The sequence below is a fragment of the Cetorhinus maximus genome, chromosome 17, assembly GCF_964194155.1.
Source record: "Cetorhinus maximus chromosome 17, sCetMax3.hap1.1, whole genome shotgun sequence".
NCBI lineage: Eukaryota > Metazoa > Chordata > Chondrichthyes > Lamniformes > Cetorhinidae > Cetorhinus > Cetorhinus maximus.
Genome location: NC_135895.1, coordinates 80,385,500 through 80,407,100, shown reverse-complemented (window position 1 = coordinate 80,407,100; position 21,601 = coordinate 80,385,500). Strand labels below are relative to the sequence as shown.

Sequence of the window (21,601 nt, the reverse complement as noted above, 5' to 3'; positions counted from 1 at the left end):
CAGTGAATCATTCTCCTTTTCCCAGTGTTTACTGTACACATGCAGGAGCTGACACTGAGTCACACACAGTCCATACAGTACCAAAGGGGAGTGAATTATTCTCCTTTACCCTGTACAGATACAGGACCTGACACTGAGACACACACAGGCCATTCAGTGCCAGAGGGGAGTGGATCATTCTCCTTTACCCAGTGTTTACTGTACATATACAGGAGCTGACACTGAGACACACACAAGCCATACAGTACCAGGCAGAAGTGAATAGTTTGTGTACAGTACATGTATACTAAGACACTGGACTGTTCAATATCGTTCTTCTTAACCAATGTGTACTGTGAGCTGACTCTGAGATTCAGATGAACTACATTGTAACAAAAGCTTGCTTTTTGTGCACCCTGTTGATGTTGGAGATATGTTTTATCTCTTACTTAACTATCTCATATGTTTGATTAAAAAAGCTAGACAATAAAATATGAATAATACAGCCTGTAGGTGAGTCACTGGATAAAATTCACACTGCCTATACAATCAGCTGCAAAATTATAATTATGCATTGAAAAATATTGATCTTCCTGTAACAATGTGACATGAATCACTCAGTTATTGAAAGAAGCTACTTTTAATGTAAAATCAAAAGCTGTTGTCTGTCTCTTTAATTAGAAAGGAAATGGAAACAGTTTTAAATTTTTGGCAAGGATGTTAAAACCAAGCTTGAAGTTTTTTTCTGAATTCCCAAATGTTTTCTCCTGTGTTCTTGGTTACATTTGCAAACAGGCACAGTCTAGCCACAATCCTATGGAGTAGGAACCTGGGAATGTATAGAACAGGGAGAGGTCCATTTGTCAGATTGACTGTGGGCCCTACCTAAAAAGTTCCATTGTTGTATACTCTACCTCACCTCCTGAGGGAGGCAAATAAAAAGGTTAAGATTGATGAAATGTCTTCCCGCCTCCAAAATTAACAAATATAAACTACAGCCCCTGGTCCAGAGGTGGTGTCCCTGGTCCCAAAAGGACTGGGGCCATAGCATGATACAAAGGATTTAGCAAGATGACTTTCAATCCCATCTTTGGTTAATCCTATCTTTATCCAATCCCATTTTTGTTTAATCCTAATTTTGTTCAATCCCATCTTTGTTCGTGATTAATTTGTCCTCTGACCAATTTTCTGCCCTTCTTTCCCAGAGGCACTGACTCATACCAGGGCCTTCAGTTCCATGGCTGCAGACAGTTCTCTGTTCTCTTGCTCAGTTGGGCATTCTTCATCCATGAACCTAGACACTGAATGTCATCAGGCTATTCCCCCACAGCAGTATTATAGATGACCCCAAATCTTGTTCTCATCCAACCCCCCCCCCACCCCCCAATTTTCCCCCTTGCTTCCACAAATGCACATTTTCCAGGAGATTTTTCGAGAGAGCCACTGGGAGCAGGAACGTGATGGCTGACTTTCCTTTCCCTCCCCTAGCCCCCACTCGCTGAGATCCAATAACTGCACAGGTTGCAGCTCAGCCCTGGGAACATTGGATATGTACGGTTTAGTGTTACAACCACGAATGTAGAGCCTTTTTTTAAAAAAAATCTTTCTTAGCAATGTATTTGACTGGCCTTGTGTTTGAAGACAATAAATGTGACAGTTAACTGCTGTCGGTGGAAGTCTATCTCACATAGTCGCACTAATCTCGAGTTTTAAGGCTTAGCTATTGTGCACTTACAGCCTCTAATCCTGGGATCATATGGAACATCTGCTTTCTAAAGCAGACCAGCAGGTTCGCTGGTTTGGAGGCGGATAACCAAAGATGAGACAATAAAAAGACAAAGGCATTCAGGTTAGCCATAGAGTAATGTGCTGGATGGGGAGGGTGCTTCAGTGTGATTTGTGATAGCAAGTTGGGATAACAGGTTTATGTCTGCAGGACCTCATTTACTAAGAACAGGATCCCGGGTCACATGGATAGACACAGGCTGCTGCTGATACCCAATAGGCAGAATGGGTCGCCTGGCCACAGTTGAATTGTGCTCTATTGGAAGGTTGGATTCATCCTCTGGAGTTTAGTTTCATTGCCTTTTGGGGTTGGAGAGAACGTTATTGTCCAGGCTGCTGTACCTCTGATTGGTTGTCTCCATCAGGAAATTAAGTGGCTGTATAAATTGATTCTAGTCAATCCAGGAAATTAGGAAAAACTGACCAACAGGCCCAGCAAACAACTCCGAATCGGTTATGGACATGGCTTCTAGTTACATTGAGTGCAATAGGATTATAACAGTTTTGTGTTAGAATCATTACTGCTAATCCTGACTGTTAAATTGCTGTCTGTTGTAGATATGTAAATATATTGTCAATTACTAATCCTGACTGTTAAATTGCTGTCTATTGTAGATATGTATTGGCAATTTCAAGTGTAGATTTTCACATTCAGTGCTAACAGACCTGTTTTATGTCCACCGTGATTTTCCTGTTGGTTGACTACTGACCACAAGCACAGACCGGCAGATACTAGATCTGAAATGCTACCTGTCCATGTAGATGCAGATTGTTAGCATGTTTGCAAATAATTTGGGTCTGATGGGTCACAAATCCTTTGTTCAAACTGCTGGTGGAGACCTTACCCTCTTCCTCGTGACCCACGTGGCACTACTGGCACACCTCCCAGCAGCTCAGTGAAGAGCTGAGAGGAAGTCAGAGATATAGAAACATAGAAACTTGGAGCAGGAGTAGGCCATTCGGCCCTTCAAGCCTGCTCCGCCATTCATCATGATCATGGCTGATCATCCAACTCAATAGCCTGCTCCCGCTTTTTCCCCACACCCTTTGATCCTTTTCGCCCCCAAGAGCTATATCGAACTCCTTCTTGAGACTGTAGGAGGGTAATTGAGGTGAGGGCAGACCTTAAAAAAGAAGAGAGGAGATAAAGCAAACTGAAAATGAAAAGCAAGAAGTGTGGCAATGTGAAGGGCTTTACCTATGCGAGATGGTCCCACACTCAACGGGCTCTTCATTTTTGTGTCCACAGGCTTTTTGCAGCCAAGTGCAGTGGCTGCATGGAGGCCATCGCCCCCACCGAGTTTGTCATGCGGGCACAGAAGAGCGTCTACCACCTGCCCTGCTTCTGCTGCTGCGTGTGCGAGCGACAGCTCCAGAAAGGAGACGAGTTTGTGCTGAAAGAAGGCCAGCTGCTATGCAAGAGCGACTATGAGAAGGAACGGGAGCTGCTGAGCCTGGTCAGTCCGGCCGCCTCGGACTCAGGTAACCAAAATCCACAATCGGCCTAAGCTGCCTGCTGCATTTCTACATGACCAACAATATCACCAAAAACCATTAAATAAGTACCTCATTGGCTGTGAAGCACTTTGGGATGTCCTGAGATTGTGAAAAGGGCCATATAAATACGGAAAATGCCGGAAAAACTCAGCAGGCCTGACAGCATCTGTGGAGAGAGAAACAGAGTTAGCGTTTCGAGTCTGTATGACCCTTCTTCAGAGCTAAAAGAAGGGCCAATAGACTCGAAACGTTAACTCTGTTATCAGATGCTGTCAGGCCTGCTGAGTTTTTCCTGCATTTTCCGTTTTTATTTCTGATTTCCAACATCTGCAGTATTTTGCTTTTATCCGTATAAATACAAGTGTTCTTTTCTTTCTTGCGTGTGCTACAGGTATTTGAAGGTAGGCATTGATCCAATGATTTTGGATGTCTTAAAACAATACTGGCTAGAAGTTGGTGCCTTCAAGTGCTGGCTCAAACAGATTGTGTGTTTGGAAATTCCCATTTTCCTGGCGCACACCCACCCCTCAGTTTGACAAAGGACAAGCCTCATCTCTTTCTAAAAAAAAACGCAGGTACAATTGAATGCATCAGATGGTGGAAACATAATTGTTGGCAGGAATATAGAGGAAGGCTACCCTGGTGATGATTGAAAAGAATTGGCATTTTAAAAAATTTTGTGGTGTCTTTGAAGAAATCATTCCTTGAAGCATTGATTTATGAGGAGTGGAAGTTTCCTACAGAATGCTTCCCTGTCCAAGAACAGTTGGTTTCCACTGTAGCAGCTCAGCCTTACGAAGACTAATTGCAATTCGCTCCTGCCTAGCCTCCCGCCTTGCACCCTCCATCAACTTGAGCTCAGCCCAAACTCTATCATCTGCTTCCTATCTCGCACCATGTCCCTTTTCCCTATCACCCCTGTGCTCGCTGATCCACATTGGCTCCCGGTTAAGCAATGCCTCGATTTTAAAATCCTTGTTCTCAAATCCCTCCATGGCCTTGACCCTCTCTATTCCTGGAACCTCCTCTAGCCCTACAACCCTCCGGAATCTCTGCACTCCTCCAATTTTGGCTTCCTGAGCATCCCCGATTTTGATTGCTCCACCATTGGTGGCCATGCTTTCAGCTGCCTTTGGCCTCAAGCTCTGGAATTCCCTTCCTAAACCCTTCTGTCTCTCTAATCTCTATTCTTCTTTAAAACCTCTTTGACCAAGCCTTTGGTCACTTGTCCTATTACCTCCTTATGTGACTCGTTGTGGGATTTTGTTTGGTAATGCTCCCATGATGCATCTTGGGACATTTTAATGGCCAGGACACTACTGCAACCCCTCGCCCACCCCAAAGGAAAAATCATGAGGGCTTTAAAAATAAGTTCCTTCTTTCACTTTCTCAGAACAGTTTTGTCTATTAGTTAATGTGGTTGGGGGGGGTGTGCAAAAGGAGGAAGGCCGTTTGACTCCACAAGCCTGGGGGGGGGGAGGTCATGTGATAAATCCCCCCGGAATCTATCCAACTAGAGTTGGCAACCAGAGTCTTCCCAGGATCGGAGAGCTCAGAATTGGGTCCAGACACTGTTCTTCACAGTAACTCAGGGTGTATGCGTTTTATAAAGACAGCAGCTGATTACCATATGCGGAATGCATTATTCAGTTGCTAAAGTGCACCTGTACTAACCTGGTGTGTCCCTTTAACACTGACAAATCTAATTACTGTATCTGCATGAATTCAGTTGTAGTCTAATTGCTCTTAGGCAACTCTTGAGATCTAATCAAAGACTAAGAAAACCAGCAGGAGGTGACTGACTTGTTTCCATTACTCTCCCATCGCCACACCCCCACCCCCATCCCTCCGCTTGTGCTATTCTTTAAGCCCTTGTCCACAGCCACTCTGACTCTTGTCCAAAAACAAATATTTTGGGGATGTTTCTTTGTTCATTCCACCTGTCTGGCTTTCCTTTTTTCTTTCTTTTTTTGCCAAAGGCTGTTGTATTAATTAGATGGGATAAATTTGCATGTGATGTAGGAAGTGTGAGGTGACGAACAGGAAGTGTAGGTACAGATACCATTTCTGTCATATGGTAGGGTTTTGTTCTTAAATTTTTCAACACATAATTGCTGGGTTCTTTTTTATACTGAGCTCGTGTCAAAATTTTCCTTTTTAACTAAAATTTATCTTATGTTATCTTTGATTCCGGCCGGATAAAGGGAAGAACTTGTGCCTTTCATGATTTCAGGGCATCCCAAAGTGAGTCACTTTGAAGATTTTTTTATTCTTTCATGGGATGTGGACTTCGCTGGTTAGGCCAACATTTGTTGCCCATCCCTAATTGCCCTTGAGAAGGTGGTGGGTGAGCTGCCTTCCTGAACCGCTGCAGCCCATGTGGGGTAGGTACACCCACAGTGCTGTTAAGGAGGGAGTTCCAGGATTTTGACCCAGTGACAGTGAAGGAACAGCAATATATTTCCAAATCAGGATGGTGAGTGACTTGGAGGGGAACTTCCAGGTTGTGGTGTTCCCATGTGTCTGCTGCCCTTGTCCTCCTAGATGATAGTGGTCATGGGTTTGAAAGGTGCTGTCGAAGGAGCCTTGGCAAGTTTCTGCAGTGCATCTTGTAGATGGTACAGACTGCTGCCACTGTGCATAGCCACTACTATAATCATTGAGTCTTGGTCTCATACAATGGTTATAACATAGAGGGAGGCCATTCAGTCCATTGTGCCTGTGCTGGCTCTCTGCAAGAGCATCTCACCTAGTCCCACGCCCCTGCCTTATCCCCATATACCTGCAAAGGTTTCCTCCTCATATAATGCTCCAATTCTTTTGAAACCCTTGACTGACCCTGCCTCCACCACATTCTTCAGGCAGTGCATTCTAGATCCTAAACAGTTGCTGTGTCAAAATTACTCCCCCATGTTGCTATTGCTTCTTTAGCTAATCACAATAATTCTGTGCTCTCTGGTTTTCGACCCTTCTGCCAATGGGGGCAGTTTCTCCCTAAGTACTCTGTCCAGACCCGTCATGATTTTGAACATCTCTAACAAACCGCTTCTTAATCTTCCCTCCTCCGAGAAGAACAGTCCCAACTTCTCCAATCTATCCACGTAACTGAAGTTCCTCATTCCCGGAATCATTCTCGTGAACCTTTTCCGTCTAATGACAGAACTGCAGCAGCTGAACTGCGCACAGCAAGATCCCACAAACAGTAATGAGATAATGAGCAGACCCTATCTGTTTTAGGTGCTGGCTGAAGGATAAATTTTGGCCAAAACACCTGGGAGAACTCCCCTGCTCTTCTTCAAACAGCGCTAGGGAGTCTTATACATCAGTCTGAGAGGGCAGACAAGGCTTCAGTTTAGTGTCTCATCTAAAAGACACCACCTCCACTACCACTGCTGCACATTCTCAGCCTGGATTGCATGCTTCAGTCTTTGGAGTGGGGCTTGAACCCATAACCTTCTACCTCAGAGGCAAGAGTGCTGCCCACTGAGTCACAGCTGACACTAATTGTGTGACGGGCATTCGGATGATACTGTTTGATTGAATAGCTTGATTAATGTCAGAATATTGTGGACTTTATTCTAGTGGGGAACCATGTAGCAAAAGGGCAATCTGAGCCTGTAAGTATCCAGTGCATAGTGGTACTTGACACCATGTGCTTCACAGCTGAGCTAAGGGCCTTTCACGCCCCTCTGCTAAAAGCCAAATTAAGACCCACATGTTTTTGTTTAATTCTTTTCCTCCCGCCTTGCTCTCTTTTCTGATTTAAACTCAGCAGAATATCAAAGAGGGTTTAAAAGTGCGAGAGAGTGCACCTCAAAGCCACTTTTTATGAGAATATAAGAGATGAGAGGTAGCTCTCTGGAGGCCCATATGCCGCCTCTAATCCTGGCAGTCTAAGATTTAATCATTGCTTTCACCCAGTATGAAGAGACAATCCTGGGTAAACAAAGGCCTACCAGGAGGAGTACAATTTCTAATTAAAGATCACTAATGCCCCCCTCTCCCTCTTAGTGATGTCTGTGAACCAAAGTCTTTATTAATTTTGGTGGGTGGGTGGGTGGGTGGGGGGTGGGGTGTGAGAGTTAGTCAATGGCTTCTTGTACTAGCCTTGGCCCTTTTTTTATGGAGGAGTGACTAAGTAGGCGAGCGTATCAATGGCCTCTTTCCCCTCAGCACTGTAGAATGGGGGGCTTCCAAAGACAACTTAATTAATGTTTGCGTTCTCTTGCATTGATAGAATAAATGTTATACGCACAGCTGGTCCCCTGTTTAGCTAAATGCGAGGCCTGTCACACACGAGGAGTAATCCTAACTCTGTTTACCTGCCGTTGGAAATGAAACTTCTTAAAGCCTCTCCCCCGCACCCCCCTCCGCCATTGATTCAGTGAAGTTTGCTAAGCTGCCCCTGCCTGTCTGGGTCTCTGTGTTTATTACCTCTGTTGCAGAAAATAAAAACAAATTGCCTCTTACACTGGTGAGATTCGTCACTGTTTGGGCTTGAAGGACTATGCATTGAATTCAAGACTCAAAAGTGTGCTAAGTTGGCACAAACTGCTCATTTATTCTCCCTCTGTCCTCTCCAATAATCTCCTGAAGCTGGTGACTCCTCATGCGGGTATAGTTGCGTAGGTACAGGCATCCTTCAGCACCTCATCACAAGTGTCTGTTATTCAGATTGGACACTGAAGGAAAGAAAGACTTTCATTTATATAGCGCCTTCCATGACAACCAGACGTCTCAAAGTGTTTTACAGCCATTGAAATACTTTTGAAGGAATGTAAGCAACACTGCAGCCAATTTGAGCACAGCAAACCCACAGAAACAGCAATGTGAGAATGACTGATTTCTGTTTTTGTGACATTGATTGAGGGGTAAATATTTGCCAGGCCACAAGGGATAACAAAATAATGCTACAGGATCTTGTATATCCACTCAGACAGGCAGATGAGGCCTTGGTTTAACACCTCTTTTGAGTGATGATGCTGCACTCCCTCAGTACTGTACTACAGTGCCCACTTCATAATTCAGCCTTTATTTTTCTAGGGGAAGGAGCCCCAGTTTGTTCAGTCTTTCCTGACTGTTGTATCTTCTGGGATCATCCCTGGAAATCTTTTTGCACCTCCTCCAGTGCCTCGATATATTTTTTGTAAATGTGAAGACCAGAACTATTCGCAGTACTGGCCTAACCAAGGTTTGATACAAGCTTAACATTGCTTCTCTGCTTTTCAATTCTATCCCTCCAGAAAGAAACCCCATTGCTTTGTTTGCTTTTTAATGGCCTTACTAACTTGTGTCGTTACTTTTAGTGATTTTTGAATCAATACCCCTTGATTCCTTTGCTCCTCTATCCCATTGAATCTCTTATTATCCAAGCACTATGAGGCCTCATAATTCTCCCTACCAAAATATAATAGCTCACACTTAATTACATTGAAATTAATTTGCTAGTTACAGATTCATGTTGTCTTATATTTTGTTGCAGTGCCCCTCAGCATTAACTTTACGACCCAACTTGGTATTGTCCGCAATTTTTTCAAATTTTACTTCTGATTCCCGAGTCCAAGTTCTTTACGTGAATTGTGAAGAGAATAAAAAAAATGGCAGGGCTGCGGGGAAAAGGCGGGAGGGTGGGCCTAGGTGAGTTGATCACCCAGAGAGCCAGCATAGACGCAGTGGGTCGAATGATCGCCTTCTGCCCTGTAAACATTCAACGATGAAAGAAACAGGAAATGAGAGCAAAGATCAGGCCAAGGGAAGGAATAGTGGTGACATAAACAGCCAGGGAACAAATACAGCAATCGAAGCATAAAGAGGCTGATTAAAATAAAGTGAGATGATTGATTAATTAAAAAAAAAATCAGATTGTCTCTACAGCAATATACACAGTGTCCCAAATAAAACAGGGAACTGGAGATAAGAATTTATAGCAAAGAGCCAGCTATAGCAGGAAGAACTGAACCATGGCTACTAAAAAACAGGATTGGCGATTAAATATTGCAGGTTATAACAGATTTAGAATGAAAGGGGAGGAAAAGGCAGGAGGGTTGGAATGGTGAAGTAGCTGCACTAATTAAGGATAAACTAAGGGATAATAATAAGGGACACAATTCATATAGAGGTAAAAACAAGATCCATATGGATTGAGACAAAAAAAAATAGGGATTAATTATGCAAATGGACCACCACCTAATAATGGAAGGGAGATGGAGGAAGAAATACATGGGCAAATCAATGGACTGAGTAAAAGACATGGGCCAGAATTTTCCAGCCCCTCACGCCGGTGGGATTTTCCGGTCCCGCCAATGTGAATATCCGCTGGTGGCGAGGGTGGTGGGTGGTGGGGATGGTGGTGGCTGGAAAATTCTGGCCATGGAATGAGAGGTTTCAATTACCTACTCATAAACTGGCAAGGAGAGGTATTACATACAGTCAGAATCAGGCCATTTGGTCCAATAGCTCCATGTCTGTAAGGAAAGGGATAAAAGAGAATGGACTTTTTACAATGTGTCCTGGGCTCTTTCCTTATCCAGTACACAACAAGCCTGGCCAGAGAAGAATCACTGCTGGATCTAGTAATGGGAAATGAACTAGAGCAGATAATGGAAGTAAGCACAGGGGAGCATCGAAACAATTGCAATCATCATAAAGTACAGACTGTAGACAACAGAGGAGAGGATGAAAGGAATATGGAGCTGTGAGGAAAGAAATACAAAAAAGCAATTAGGAAGACAAAGAGAAACTGCAAAATTGAATTATAAAAGAATTTTTTAAAAAATGTTAATTCATCCCACGTACCAATGTATATCAATAGAAAAATCAGGATGGGGATTAAGCCAATAGGGAATGCTCAAGACAACCTGAAAGGTAATGATAACAAAGATTACTTTGCCTCAGTACTGTTCACAATTTTGAAAGCCACGATTTCAGGCAATGCATTCCAGATCCTAACCACTTGCCGCATAAAAAGATTTTTCCTCATGTCGCCTTTGGTTCTCTCGCCATTCACCTTAAATCATTGCCCTCTAGTTCTCGACCTTTCCACCAATGGGAACTTTAGGCTTATGCTATTCTTACCAGATTCCAACCCCTGCCTTAATGTAGTTTTATCCATAACCCTGTTTAAACTTTCCATTAGGTCCCATCCTGGTTCAAGTCTAGACCGCCCCAGCGGCACAGCTCTTTCCTATCCTAGTGCAGGAGCCAGTATCCCATGAAAAGATATATAAATAAAAGTTCTGTCTTTCTTTAGCACAGTTTTGAAAGCAGCTACACATTACTCACCTATTCCTCCCCAGGAGCAACTCTTCCCTCGCCATGGGCATTCCCTGAGTTATATCACATGTTATGATCCTGGCCAGAGCCCCATATTTTGGTACGATCCAGTTAGGGACTGGTAACTTTTTGTTTAAAGTAGTAAAAGTTTAAAATCCCAGGTACTTACTAAGAGAATAAAGCCACAAGATTTCACAATTTTAAACAAACAAGAAATTTTACTATACCAGGGTCAACGTAACAAATGGTAAATATTATCATAAAAACAAAAAACTGCGGATGCTGGAAATCCAAAACAAAAACAGAAACAGAAATACCTGGAAAAACTCAGCAGGTCTGGCAGCATTGGCAGAGAAGAGTACAGTTGACGTTTCGAGTCCTCATGACCCTTCAACAGAACTAAGTAAAAATAGGAGAGGGGTGAAATATAAGCTGGTTTAGGGGGGGAGGAGGGGGGAGAAGGGGGGGGGGTGGTTGTTGGGACAAACAAGCAGTGATAGGAGGAGATAACCAAAAGATGTCACAGACAAAAGAACAAAGAGGTGTTGAAGGTGGTGATATTATCTAAAAGAATGTGCTAATTAAGAGTGGATAGCAGGACAAGCAAGGTACAGATAGCTCTAGTGGGGATGGGGTGAAATAAGACTAAAAGGGCATAAAAGGTATAGATAAATGATGGGTGGAATACATTTAAAAATAATGGAAATAGGTGGGAAAAGAAAAATCTATATAAATTATTGGAAAAAACAAAAAGGAGGGGGAAGAAACAGAAAGGGGGTGGGGATGGAGGAGGGAGTTCAAGATCTAAAATTGTTGAACTCAATATTCAGTCCGGAAGGTTGTAGAGTGCCTAGTCGGAAGATGAGGTGCTGTTCACTGAAGCTCAACGCAAACTGGAGGAACAGCACCTCATCTTCCGTGGTCGAACTGGCCACAAACTGGACATTAAATGGCAGACACGCCTAAGACAGATTCCATGAAGTTCTTGGCAACCCACCCAAATATTGAGAAATCACAAAACTTCTTGAAAACTCTGTCTCCTTCGCAAGGGAGTTCAGCTCTTACCTTTCAATGAATTAGCCTCTGATTTCCCTCAAAAGCTAATCCAACTCTGACTGCCTCAACGACTGCTTGCCTTCCAGTTGCTTAGTCCCTTCTCTTGAGACTGGATTCACAAGGCTGCACTCCAGCATCTAATCGTCGAAACGATTCCAGTTCTCCAACTACTCTACATGGAACACCATTGCTCATGGGCATTCCTTTGCCCCAGCTGCCAGCATCACTGAGCTGACATTGCCCCTGGGCCTCTCTGAGACCCAATCTCAGCAGCAGAAACCAACATACCAGTTATGAGCAGGAATAGGCCATTCGGCCCCTTTAGCTTGCTCCTTCATTCAATAAGATCACGACTGATCAGATTGTGGCCTCAAGTCCATCCTTTGACTCTCTTGTTAGTCAAGAATCTATCTTCCTCTGCCTTAAAAATATCCAGTGACTCTGCCTGCACCGCTGTCTGGGGATGAGAGCTCCAAAGGTTCCCCGATCCTCGGGAGAGAAAAAAAATTCTCCTCGTCTGTCTTAAATGGGAGACTCCTTAATTTTAAACTGTGCTCCCCTAGTTCTAGTCTCTCACACAAGGGGAAACATCCTTTCAGCACCCACCCTATCAAGACCCCTCAGGATCTTATATGTTTCAATAAGATCAGCTCTCAAACTTCTGAACCTCAATGGTTACAGGCCCAGCCTGTCCAACCTGATCCCTGTGGCATTCCACTCACCGCGTCTTGCCAACCTGATAAAGACCCATTCATGCCTACCCTGTTTCCTATTAGCTAACCAATCCTTTATCCATGCTAACATGTTACCCCTACACCATGAGCTCTTACTTTGTGTAGTAACCTTTGGCGTGGCACCTTGTCAAATGCCTTCTGGAAATCTAAGTACAACACATCCACGGGTTCCCCTTTATCCACTTTGCTTGTTACTTCCTCAAAGAACCCCAACAAATTAGTTAAACATGATTTCCCTTTCACAAGACCATGTTGACGCTGCTTGATTGCATTGACATTTTCTAAATGACCTGCTATAACCTGCTTAATAATAGACCCCAGCAATTTCTCTACGACAGATGTTAAACTAACTGGCCTGCTGTTTCCAGCTTTCTGTCTCAATCCTTTCTTCGCTATTTTCCAATGTGATGGGACCTTTCCAGAATCTAGGGAATTTTGAAAAATTAGAACCAATGCATCTACTATCACAGCAGCCACTTTTAAGACCCTAGGATGAAGTCATTCAGGACCAGGGGACTTGACAGCTTTTGGTTCTAATAATTTTCTCAGTACTTGTCCCTGGTAATTGTAATTGCTTTAAGTTCCTTCCTCCCTTTCACCTCCTGATTCACACTTATTTCTGGGATGTTATTTGTATCCTCTACAGTGAATACAAAATATCTGTTCAATTCACCTGCCATTTCTTTATTTTCCATTATCAATTCCCCCTTCTCACTCTCTGGAGGACCAACATTCACTTTACTTACTCTTTCCCTTTTTAAATACCTGTAGAAACCCTTACTACTGTGTATATATTTCTAGCTAGCTCTCTCTCATACTCTAGTTTCTCCCTCTTTATTAATTTTTTAGTCATTCTTTGCTGTTCTTTACATTCTGTCCAATCTTCTGACCTGCCATTCATCTTTGCAGAATTATACGCTTTTTTTTTCAATTAGGCACTGCCTTTAACTTCTTTAGTTAGCCACGGATGGTATGTCCTTCCTTTAGAGTCTTTCTTTCTCACTGGAATGTATCTTTTCAAGTATTCTGAAATAGCTCCTTAAATGCCTGCCACTGAATCTCTACTTGACCTATTCCTTAACCTAATTTCCAAGTTCACTTTAGCCTGCTCTGTCTTCATACCCTCATAATTGCCCTTATCTAAGTTTAAAGTCTAGACCCACTCCTCTCTCCCTCAAACTGAATGTGAAGTTCAATCATGTTATAATCACTGCTACCTAGGGGCGCCTTCACTATGAGGCCATTAACTTATCCTGCATAGAGCTACCAAATGGCTCCCAAGGCTTCTCTGAGCCCCCAGCTCCTCAGAGCTAACCACAGCACTTCAGCCGTATGGAGCTAGACACCTTCTTCCCCTGACTAACTGTTCATTAACTCCTGTTCACTGACCCTTGAACTGATCTGTGTAACATATTAAAATATCCCAACAGAGTGCCACTCCTGCTCCTAGGCAGAATTGAATGGAGCAACCATTGAAACATTCTGTGGCTGGAAGCATACAATCTCCAGTTAGCCAAGTGACAATCTCCACAAGTACTAATTTATAAGAACACAAAGGCAAAGAAAAACAATCCAAAAAAAAAAAGTGGTTTCATCACACACATCTCAGCCAAGTGTTTGGTTGACAGATCTTTTGGCAACCAGAATAGCGCCCACACCCATTTAGCTCTGTGTTATTTCCGTGTGTTCAAGTTTTACAGTGCTAGGATCGATTTGCTATTTTCTGAAGTGCAATCGACCCTTGCACCTATGGACAGTCAGTGTTCTCTTGTGTTACACTCACTGCTGGCAGCTAGTTTAATTAAAGTAGGGGGATGGGGGTGAATTCCTGAGAGAAGAGTCAAGCAAGTGGTTCTCAAGGGCTGAATTGTTGGAAGACTCTGCCCCCTTGTACAAGGCCCATTCTAGGCTGGGCCTCCAGGGAACTCAGCTTCCTCTGGTACCTGCCACCTGTGATCGTTCAAAGCTTGCCGCCCTCAGGCCAGAAAGAGAAACCTGATTCTTACCTGGGAATGCAGAGCAAAGAGGATTGAAGTACTTCACAGGCAAAAAAAACCTGCTGGATGACACCAGCAAACTGTCACTCTTCACCCTCTTCTGCTGTTACTTGTTGCTAGCATAAATGAACATGGGGCTGACTTGTTGCCATGCAATGCACAGTAATGGCAACAGAGAAAGACGGAGAGTGGAGTAAAATCCAGTTACATCCCCAATCGTAGGGCAAACGGACTCAGGTACAAAAATTGGTCAAATGGCAAATGCAGTTCTCCCGGCATTCTGGCCAACTTCTTTGACCACGGTTGATGACCAAAATAGATTAACCGCTCCGTCGTTGCAGCACTACTTGTGGGATCTTGCTGTGCACACAATAGCGGCCCCGTTTGTCTGCACAGCAGCAATGAGCCTGCCTCAAAGCGATCCGCTGAAGGTGGAAGATGCTATATAAACGGGGCCTCATTCAAAAGGAATGCCATAGGCGCAGAGTGGTTAATACCTGGGATAGGCCGCAGGATTGGCTAGATGGACCAAACAGCCCTTTTTCTCTACATTTACCTTTGCAGTTGGCAATTATTTCACCCAGACATGTGGGAGTGGCGTAGTAGGCAGTGCAGTAACAGGGGAGGATGATGTTCCATCGTGAACCAAATATAATCCCCAAACAGATTACATTTGCAGCAATATTATTTGATGAAATAGCCCATTCATTGAAATGAGGAGCATTAGTCACAGGCAAACGGCACTAGGTGTACCCAGTGACAATACCAGCCACACCCAGGTCAGGTACAGGCAGACACTCTGTGCAGCTCCCTCTACCCTTGCCTTAAAGGAGCTCATCCCCAATACAGCAGTGGGACACCCTAATAATCTCTCCGAGTGAAAAGAGAAAGAACTTGCATTTATATAGCGCCTTTCTCAACCTCAGAAGATGCTTTGCAGTCAATTAAATACTTCCTGAAGTGTAATCACTGTTGTAATATAGGAAAAGCAGCAGCCAATTTGCACACAGCAAGCTCCCACACACAACAATATGACAAAGACCAGATAATCTGTTTTTTGTCATGTTGATTGAAGGATAAGCGTTGGCCAGGATATCGGGAAGAACTCCCCTGTTCTTCTTTGAAATAGTGCATCCACCTGAGTAAACAGAGGGGGCCTCACTTTAACATCTCAGCTGAAAGTTGGCACCTCTGACAGTGCAGCACCGCCCCAGTATTGCGTTGGAGTCTCAGCATGGATTACATGCTCAAGTCTCCGGAGCTAACTTTAAACCCATGACCTTCGACCTCAGAGGTGAGAGTTGCCACTGAGCTACGGCTGATGCAAACAGCTGCAATCCCATATCAGGACTCGCCCTGGCGAGTGTAAAGCAGGTGACTGTGCAGGGCTGAAGCCGGACCTATGGGCTGCCACTCCTATGGCGTTGTACCCCGAGTAGGATTTGGAACACATGGATCGCAGAGGTGAAAGGTCATGCCCTTACCCATTGCGCCAACTCCCTTTCCATAGTTTTGCTGTTGAGTAGGCATCAACACACCAAGGTATTTTTTAGAAAAGAGTTGAGGAATTATAGATATAAAGTTGGGGGTCCGGGGTGGGGTGTTGGTGGGGGGGTGGGGCAGAATGGGACATGGTGGAACTGACATCCACGGCTGGGAACAGCTGAGCCAGCCAGTTAGTGCACTCGAATCTTCTGGCTGGCCCAGTGATGGTGCCAAGAATAAGATGCATGTAAAATTTTATTTTCTTTAGCTCCATTTGATTTAAAACTGTTTCCCGTCGGCTCCCTTTTCTCTGGGCTCCCCCCTCTGTCAGGGTGATTAACAATGGAGGCCGGAATCAGCCATCAAAACCCCCGTGCAAGTTTATTCCTTCAACATTAGGAACCTTTCACCCACTCACTCGGGGCCCCTGATAAAATGTCCGCTACACAAATTCAACCATCCACTCCCAAATCAAATGTGTGCTTTCTGACAGCTCAGATTTCCCCGAGCCCCGGTGACAGTCCACCTCTCAATCCTCATGATTAATGGCTGTCTGCAGTGCATTACTTTCCAAAGTTTTCTCTCCTGGAGGGATTGTTTTTGGCTCGCAGACAGTTCCACACCCTGCCGGTGATCAAAGCAGTGAGTCGCCCTTTTCCCGTGCCTTTCATGTACAACAATGCCCTGAGGTGTTTCGTTGGATGGACAATCAGGAAGAAGTTGGATGCTGAGCCAAAGCAGAAGATGTTAAAGAGCGAGAGGGTCGCAAGATCCTCCCCCAAATAGCTAGACTGGCTTGTGTGAGCCCAAACTAAAAACTATGTTTATGCAGCACTTTTCACAGCTCCAGGACACCCCAAGTACACTTTGCAACCATTTTTGAAGTGTAGGCAACTGTTGTAATGTAGGAAACGCTGCAGCCAGTTTGCACACAGCAAGCACTCACAAATAGTAACGTGATTGCGAGCAGATAATCTGCTCCACTGTTGATTGAGGGATAAATATTGGCAAAGACACGAGGGACAGCTCCTCTCGTGCTGCAGGATTGTTTTAATCAATCGGGGGGTGCAATGTCTGAACGGGAAGGAAGCACCCCCTCAGTTCTCCACTGGGAGCATCAACCTGGATTATGCATTTAGGATTCTGAAGGGGAACTTCTGCCCACAGCCTTCGTATCACAGCTGGGAGTGTTACCAATTGAAGCTCTGAGACATCGGAGCCAAGCCAGGTGCTGTCCTCACCCCCGACATCCGCATGTACATTCCAATAGGGACCAACTGGTATCCACCGGGCATTCCCATATCTCCACACTGCCTCCCAGCACCCACCGATTGCTGGAGCTCCGAGGCTGTTTTTCCCATCCCCTTTCCCAATCCAGTGCCTCCAGCTGACGATCAGCAGAGATCAGTTAACACAGCACAGGTTAGGAATCCAATCGAGAGCCTTTGTGGTGCGAAAAAGGAGCGTTATACACACCATAATCGGATGTGGGAAGAGGCTCGTGCTCTGAGGGATGATGTTATTTCCCTTTGTTACTGGCAGCTCTTCTGATTGGGGCCTGTGAAGCAGCTGCAATAATAAATTATATCACTATCAGGGAGATTGTCATTTTCTTCAGTTACAAGACGTTGGGCCTGTATGCTTTTCCTTTTGGCATCTTCATTTTGTTTTTGCAGCTGCTCTGTAAAAGGGAAAAAGTTTTAGCTTGTGCAGGAGCTTGGGCTGAAGGCTTCGAGACTCTAAGATAAGGACTCAGTGCATCAGTGAGGAGCAGTGCCATTGCCCTCGTTTGCGGCCCCCAAATTCTGATTGGCTGTATTCCTGGACGCTTCATCACATGACCTCCTGCCTTTGATGACCCCACTCCTGCCATTGGTCACCCAACATGCCCATCCTGGCAGTGCCCCGCCATCCCATGGCCAGTTTCAAAGCCGATTGGATGATTCTTGACTGTCAGTCAAAACAACCCCCTTTTTTTTTCACCATCTCCAATACTTTTAGGACTAATTAGTGGAAGCGTTGAAAGAAAATGGAAAACTGGACGCAGTTTTTTTTTGAAGAGCCCTTTGATTTTACTCCCTGGTTGCTCACAGCTGTATCCCGGAGAATAACCTTCAATTCCTGGAGCATTGGCATTTCTAACCCATTTGCTAGGCCGAAGCCCTGTGTATCTCATCAGCTGGATCCTCCGCCACCCGTCAAAGACTAACAAGGACTTCTACCAACATTCTACCAATGTCCACAACTCCCATGAACAAGGACTTCTGCCAACATTCTACCAACGTCCACAACTCCCATGAACAAGGACTTCTGCCAACATTCTACCAACGTCCACAACTCCCATGAACAAGGACTTCTGCCAACATTCTACCAACGTCCACAACTCCCATGAACAAGGACTTCTGCCAACATTCAGGTTTTGCTCTTGCAGAAGACAGTATTTATAGCCCATCCCCCGACCCTCTGAGGGCATTAAGAGCCAACCACACGCTATGGGGCAAGAGTTACATGTAGTCGGCAGCAAATTCCCTTCTGTGGCGGACATTCAGCCCTTGCAAGGTCAGGCTTTGGAACAAAAGAATGAGGAGAGCTGTAGAGCAGTGCACAGGCTGGCTTTAAGCTAGAACACAAAGTCAAGATCTACCCCAGTGTGTGACTGCAGTGTGTACAGGGTATAACAAGACTGATAGTTTCAACTTTCAGGAAGGTCAGCCTGAATCCAGGCACACCTTGTCGCCTGGAAACACATTCTTATTCATTGGGTAATTTTTTTATTATACCTCATGAATTGCTCATGAATCAGGCACTGAGCTTTGTATGTAACTAAATCAAATGATTGAAGTGTCACTGATGTGTGTACACACTGTTAGCCTGGAGTGGGATTGATACTGTTCTTTGTAAATGGGTCTGAGATTGAGTTGGCACCAAGGAAGGACATTGTGACCATGTGTAATGCAGCATTTATGATCATTGACTCGGCCCATTTGCCTCTCCTCTGCAGCTAAGAGCGATGACGATGATTGCATCGGCAAACTAGGACAATTACAGTGTAAAGGAGGGGACGACTCCAAAGATCCCAAAAGACCAAAAAGACCTCGAACGATTCTGACCACGCAGCAGAGGCGTGCCTTCAAGGCATCTTTTGAAGTTTCCTCCAAGCCCTGCAGAAAGGTAGGAAAAAGACAAGCGACAAATAACGGCAGGGAGAGGGCTCAGCCCCATGGTATCATCACCCCTCCTTGTGCTCCCATTAGATACTGCAATCTTCTGGCCTACGTGGTCAGGGGCAGAGGGCAGCCCCATGAGAGAACCGCCATGTACAGAGCTCCCTGAGATACCAGGAGTAAATATCCATTGGTGTCCTTCCGCCTCTCCCCTCCCCCCCACCCACTAGTTAACTGGTTCAAACCCATCGGAGCAGCCGGCTGAATGGTGCCAGTGTGACCTGACCCCTACCTCTGTGCCCATGGCCTCTTGCGATGCCTTCTCTTTGGCCAAAGCCCTTGATCACTCTCTGACGACCCGTTTGAGATTGGCGGGCTGAGCTCACGAGTGATGTATGAGTATAGAGCAGGGAATAACTTTATCAACAGAGAGCCAGCATGAACTTGAATTGCCGAACGGCCTCCTTCTGTGTGGTATTGGCTCTACAATTGGCGTGAAGGTGGAACAGGAGGGGGAGAAGAGCCAGAGAGGGTGAAGCACATCCAGAACTGTCTTAACCCACTCCTGGGTTTGATATGGGTTTGTTAATGCTGGCTCAGTGTGGGGGTCAGTGCTGATGACTGGTTCTTTCTTTCTTTCTAAGGTCAGGGAGACACTAGCAGCAGAGACAGGCCTGAGTGTCCGCGTTGTCCAAGTCTGGTTCCAAAATCAAAGAGCCAAGGTAAGTCGCTGACAGGTAGGATAGCCAAACCTCCAGGATTTTCCTGGAGTTCCCGGGAATTAAAGATTAATTGGCAGGACACAGGGTGGGGGGATGGGCTGTTTTACTGGGTGGGGTGAATGGAGGCAGGAGGTCATGTGATGAAACCGCCAGGATTAAGTCCAATCAGAGTGGGCACTGCTTACCAACAGGGCCCATTGGGAAGTGGAGGAGGACGATCAGAACCATGACACTTTGCAGCCTTACTCGCTGACCCACATATTTGGGCAAAGACCGAAAGCGAGCATGGCAGGGTTTTAAATTCCTTCATGGGATGTGGGTGTCACTGGCAAGGCCAGCATTTGTTGCCCATCCCTAATTGCCCTTGAACTGAATGGCTTGCTAGGCCATTGCAGAGGGCAGTTAAGGGTCAATCACATCACTGTGGGTCTGGAGTCACATGTAGGCCAGACCGGGTAGGGACTGCAGATTTCCTTCCCTAAAGGAGATTAGTGAACCAGATGGGTTTTTACAACAATTGATGATGGTTGTCATGGCCACCATTACTGAGACTAGATTTATCATTGGTCAGCACCACTGACAGTCTACCCCCTCAACAGGTGCCTAACTGGCTCAAACATCTCTGAGCGTTTTACAGGCTCGGGATCAGTCATACCTGACAGAGCTCCCATGTAGGACACAGATTAAAGAGGGAAACCATGATCATGCCCCTTCTGGTCATCGGAAGCCACTGCCTTTAACTGGGCATAGCTACAATGGGGGTTGATTCCAGATGCCAGGAGTTTACACTCCTAGAAAAGATGAAGGGAATTGGGTTTGTTTTTTATGGATTTCAAGGTGACAAGTAGCTTTTTAGATCAAAAAGAGAATTGCCAATGTTTGATGCAAGTAAGCAGTTTGTTGTGGTGAATTTCCAGGGAAGTGCAGATTACTGAGCAGGAGACTGGGACGGAGAAGAGAGGATGGGGAAAACATTGACACCAAAGGATTGGAATGCATTTTTAGGATGGACATTGTGTAGGGCCCGAGACTGAGAGTTATGGGGAGGCTATGTTAAGAGTGGAGCAAACCCAGGCTGCACCAGCTACGTAGTGACCCCACGCTGTACTAGGGAGAGAGTAATGCCACACTGTGTTAGTGTAAGAGTGACCACACACAGCGTTACCGACAGAGTTACCCCGCGCTGTGTTAGTGACAGAGTTACCCTGCGCTGTGTTAGTGACAGAGTGACGCTGCGCTGCGTTAGTGACAGAGTGACCCCGCGCTGTGTTAGTGACAGAGTTACCCCGCGCTGTGTTAGTGACAGAGTTACCCCGCGCTGTGGTAGTGACAGAGTGACCCTGTGCTGTGTTAGTGACAGAGTTACCCCATGCTGCGTTAGTGACAGAGTGACCCCACGCTGCGTAAGTGACAGCGTGACCCCACGTCGCGTTAGTGACAGAGTGACCCCACTCTGCCTTAGTGACAGAGTGACCACATACTGCATTAGGGTAAGGGAGACCACATGCTCTGTTAATGACAGAGTGACCAAACGCTGCATTAGGGTAAGGGTTACCACATGCTCTGGTAGTGACAGAGTGACCAAACGAAGCGTTAGTGACAGAGTGAAAACACGCTTTGTTAGTGACAGAGCGATCACACGCCACGTTGGTGACAGTGTGTTAGTGACAAAGTGACCACAGGTTGCATTAGGGTAAGAGTGACCACATGCTATGTTAGTGACATAGTGACCACATGCTGTTTTAAGGAAAGAGTCACCACACGCTGAATTAGGGTAAGAGTGACCACACGTGTTAGTGACAGAGTAACCACATGCTGCGTTAGGGACAGAGTGACCCCACACTGAATTAGGGTAAGAGTGATCACACGCTGCGTTAGTGACAGAGCGACCACATGGTGCATTAAGGACA

The 21,601-nt window shown here is 45.3% G+C and overlaps 1 protein-coding gene across 1 annotated transcript in view; it reads left to right on the top strand.

The window, feature by feature from the left end:
- LOC144692534 (LIM homeobox transcription factor 1-alpha-like) overlaps positions 1-21,601 on the top strand; it is a 369,110-nt gene that overhangs the window by 328,865 nt on the left and 18,644 nt on the right. Inside the window, exons 3-5 of the mRNA XM_078561506.1 lie at positions 3,014-3,246; positions 18,807-18,976; positions 19,614-19,691. Of these exons, the coding sequence (XP_078417632.1) occupies positions 3,014-3,246; positions 18,807-18,976; positions 19,614-19,691 (481 nt within the window). The remainder of the gene's footprint in view (positions 1-3,013; positions 3,247-18,806; positions 18,977-19,613; positions 19,692-21,601) is intronic.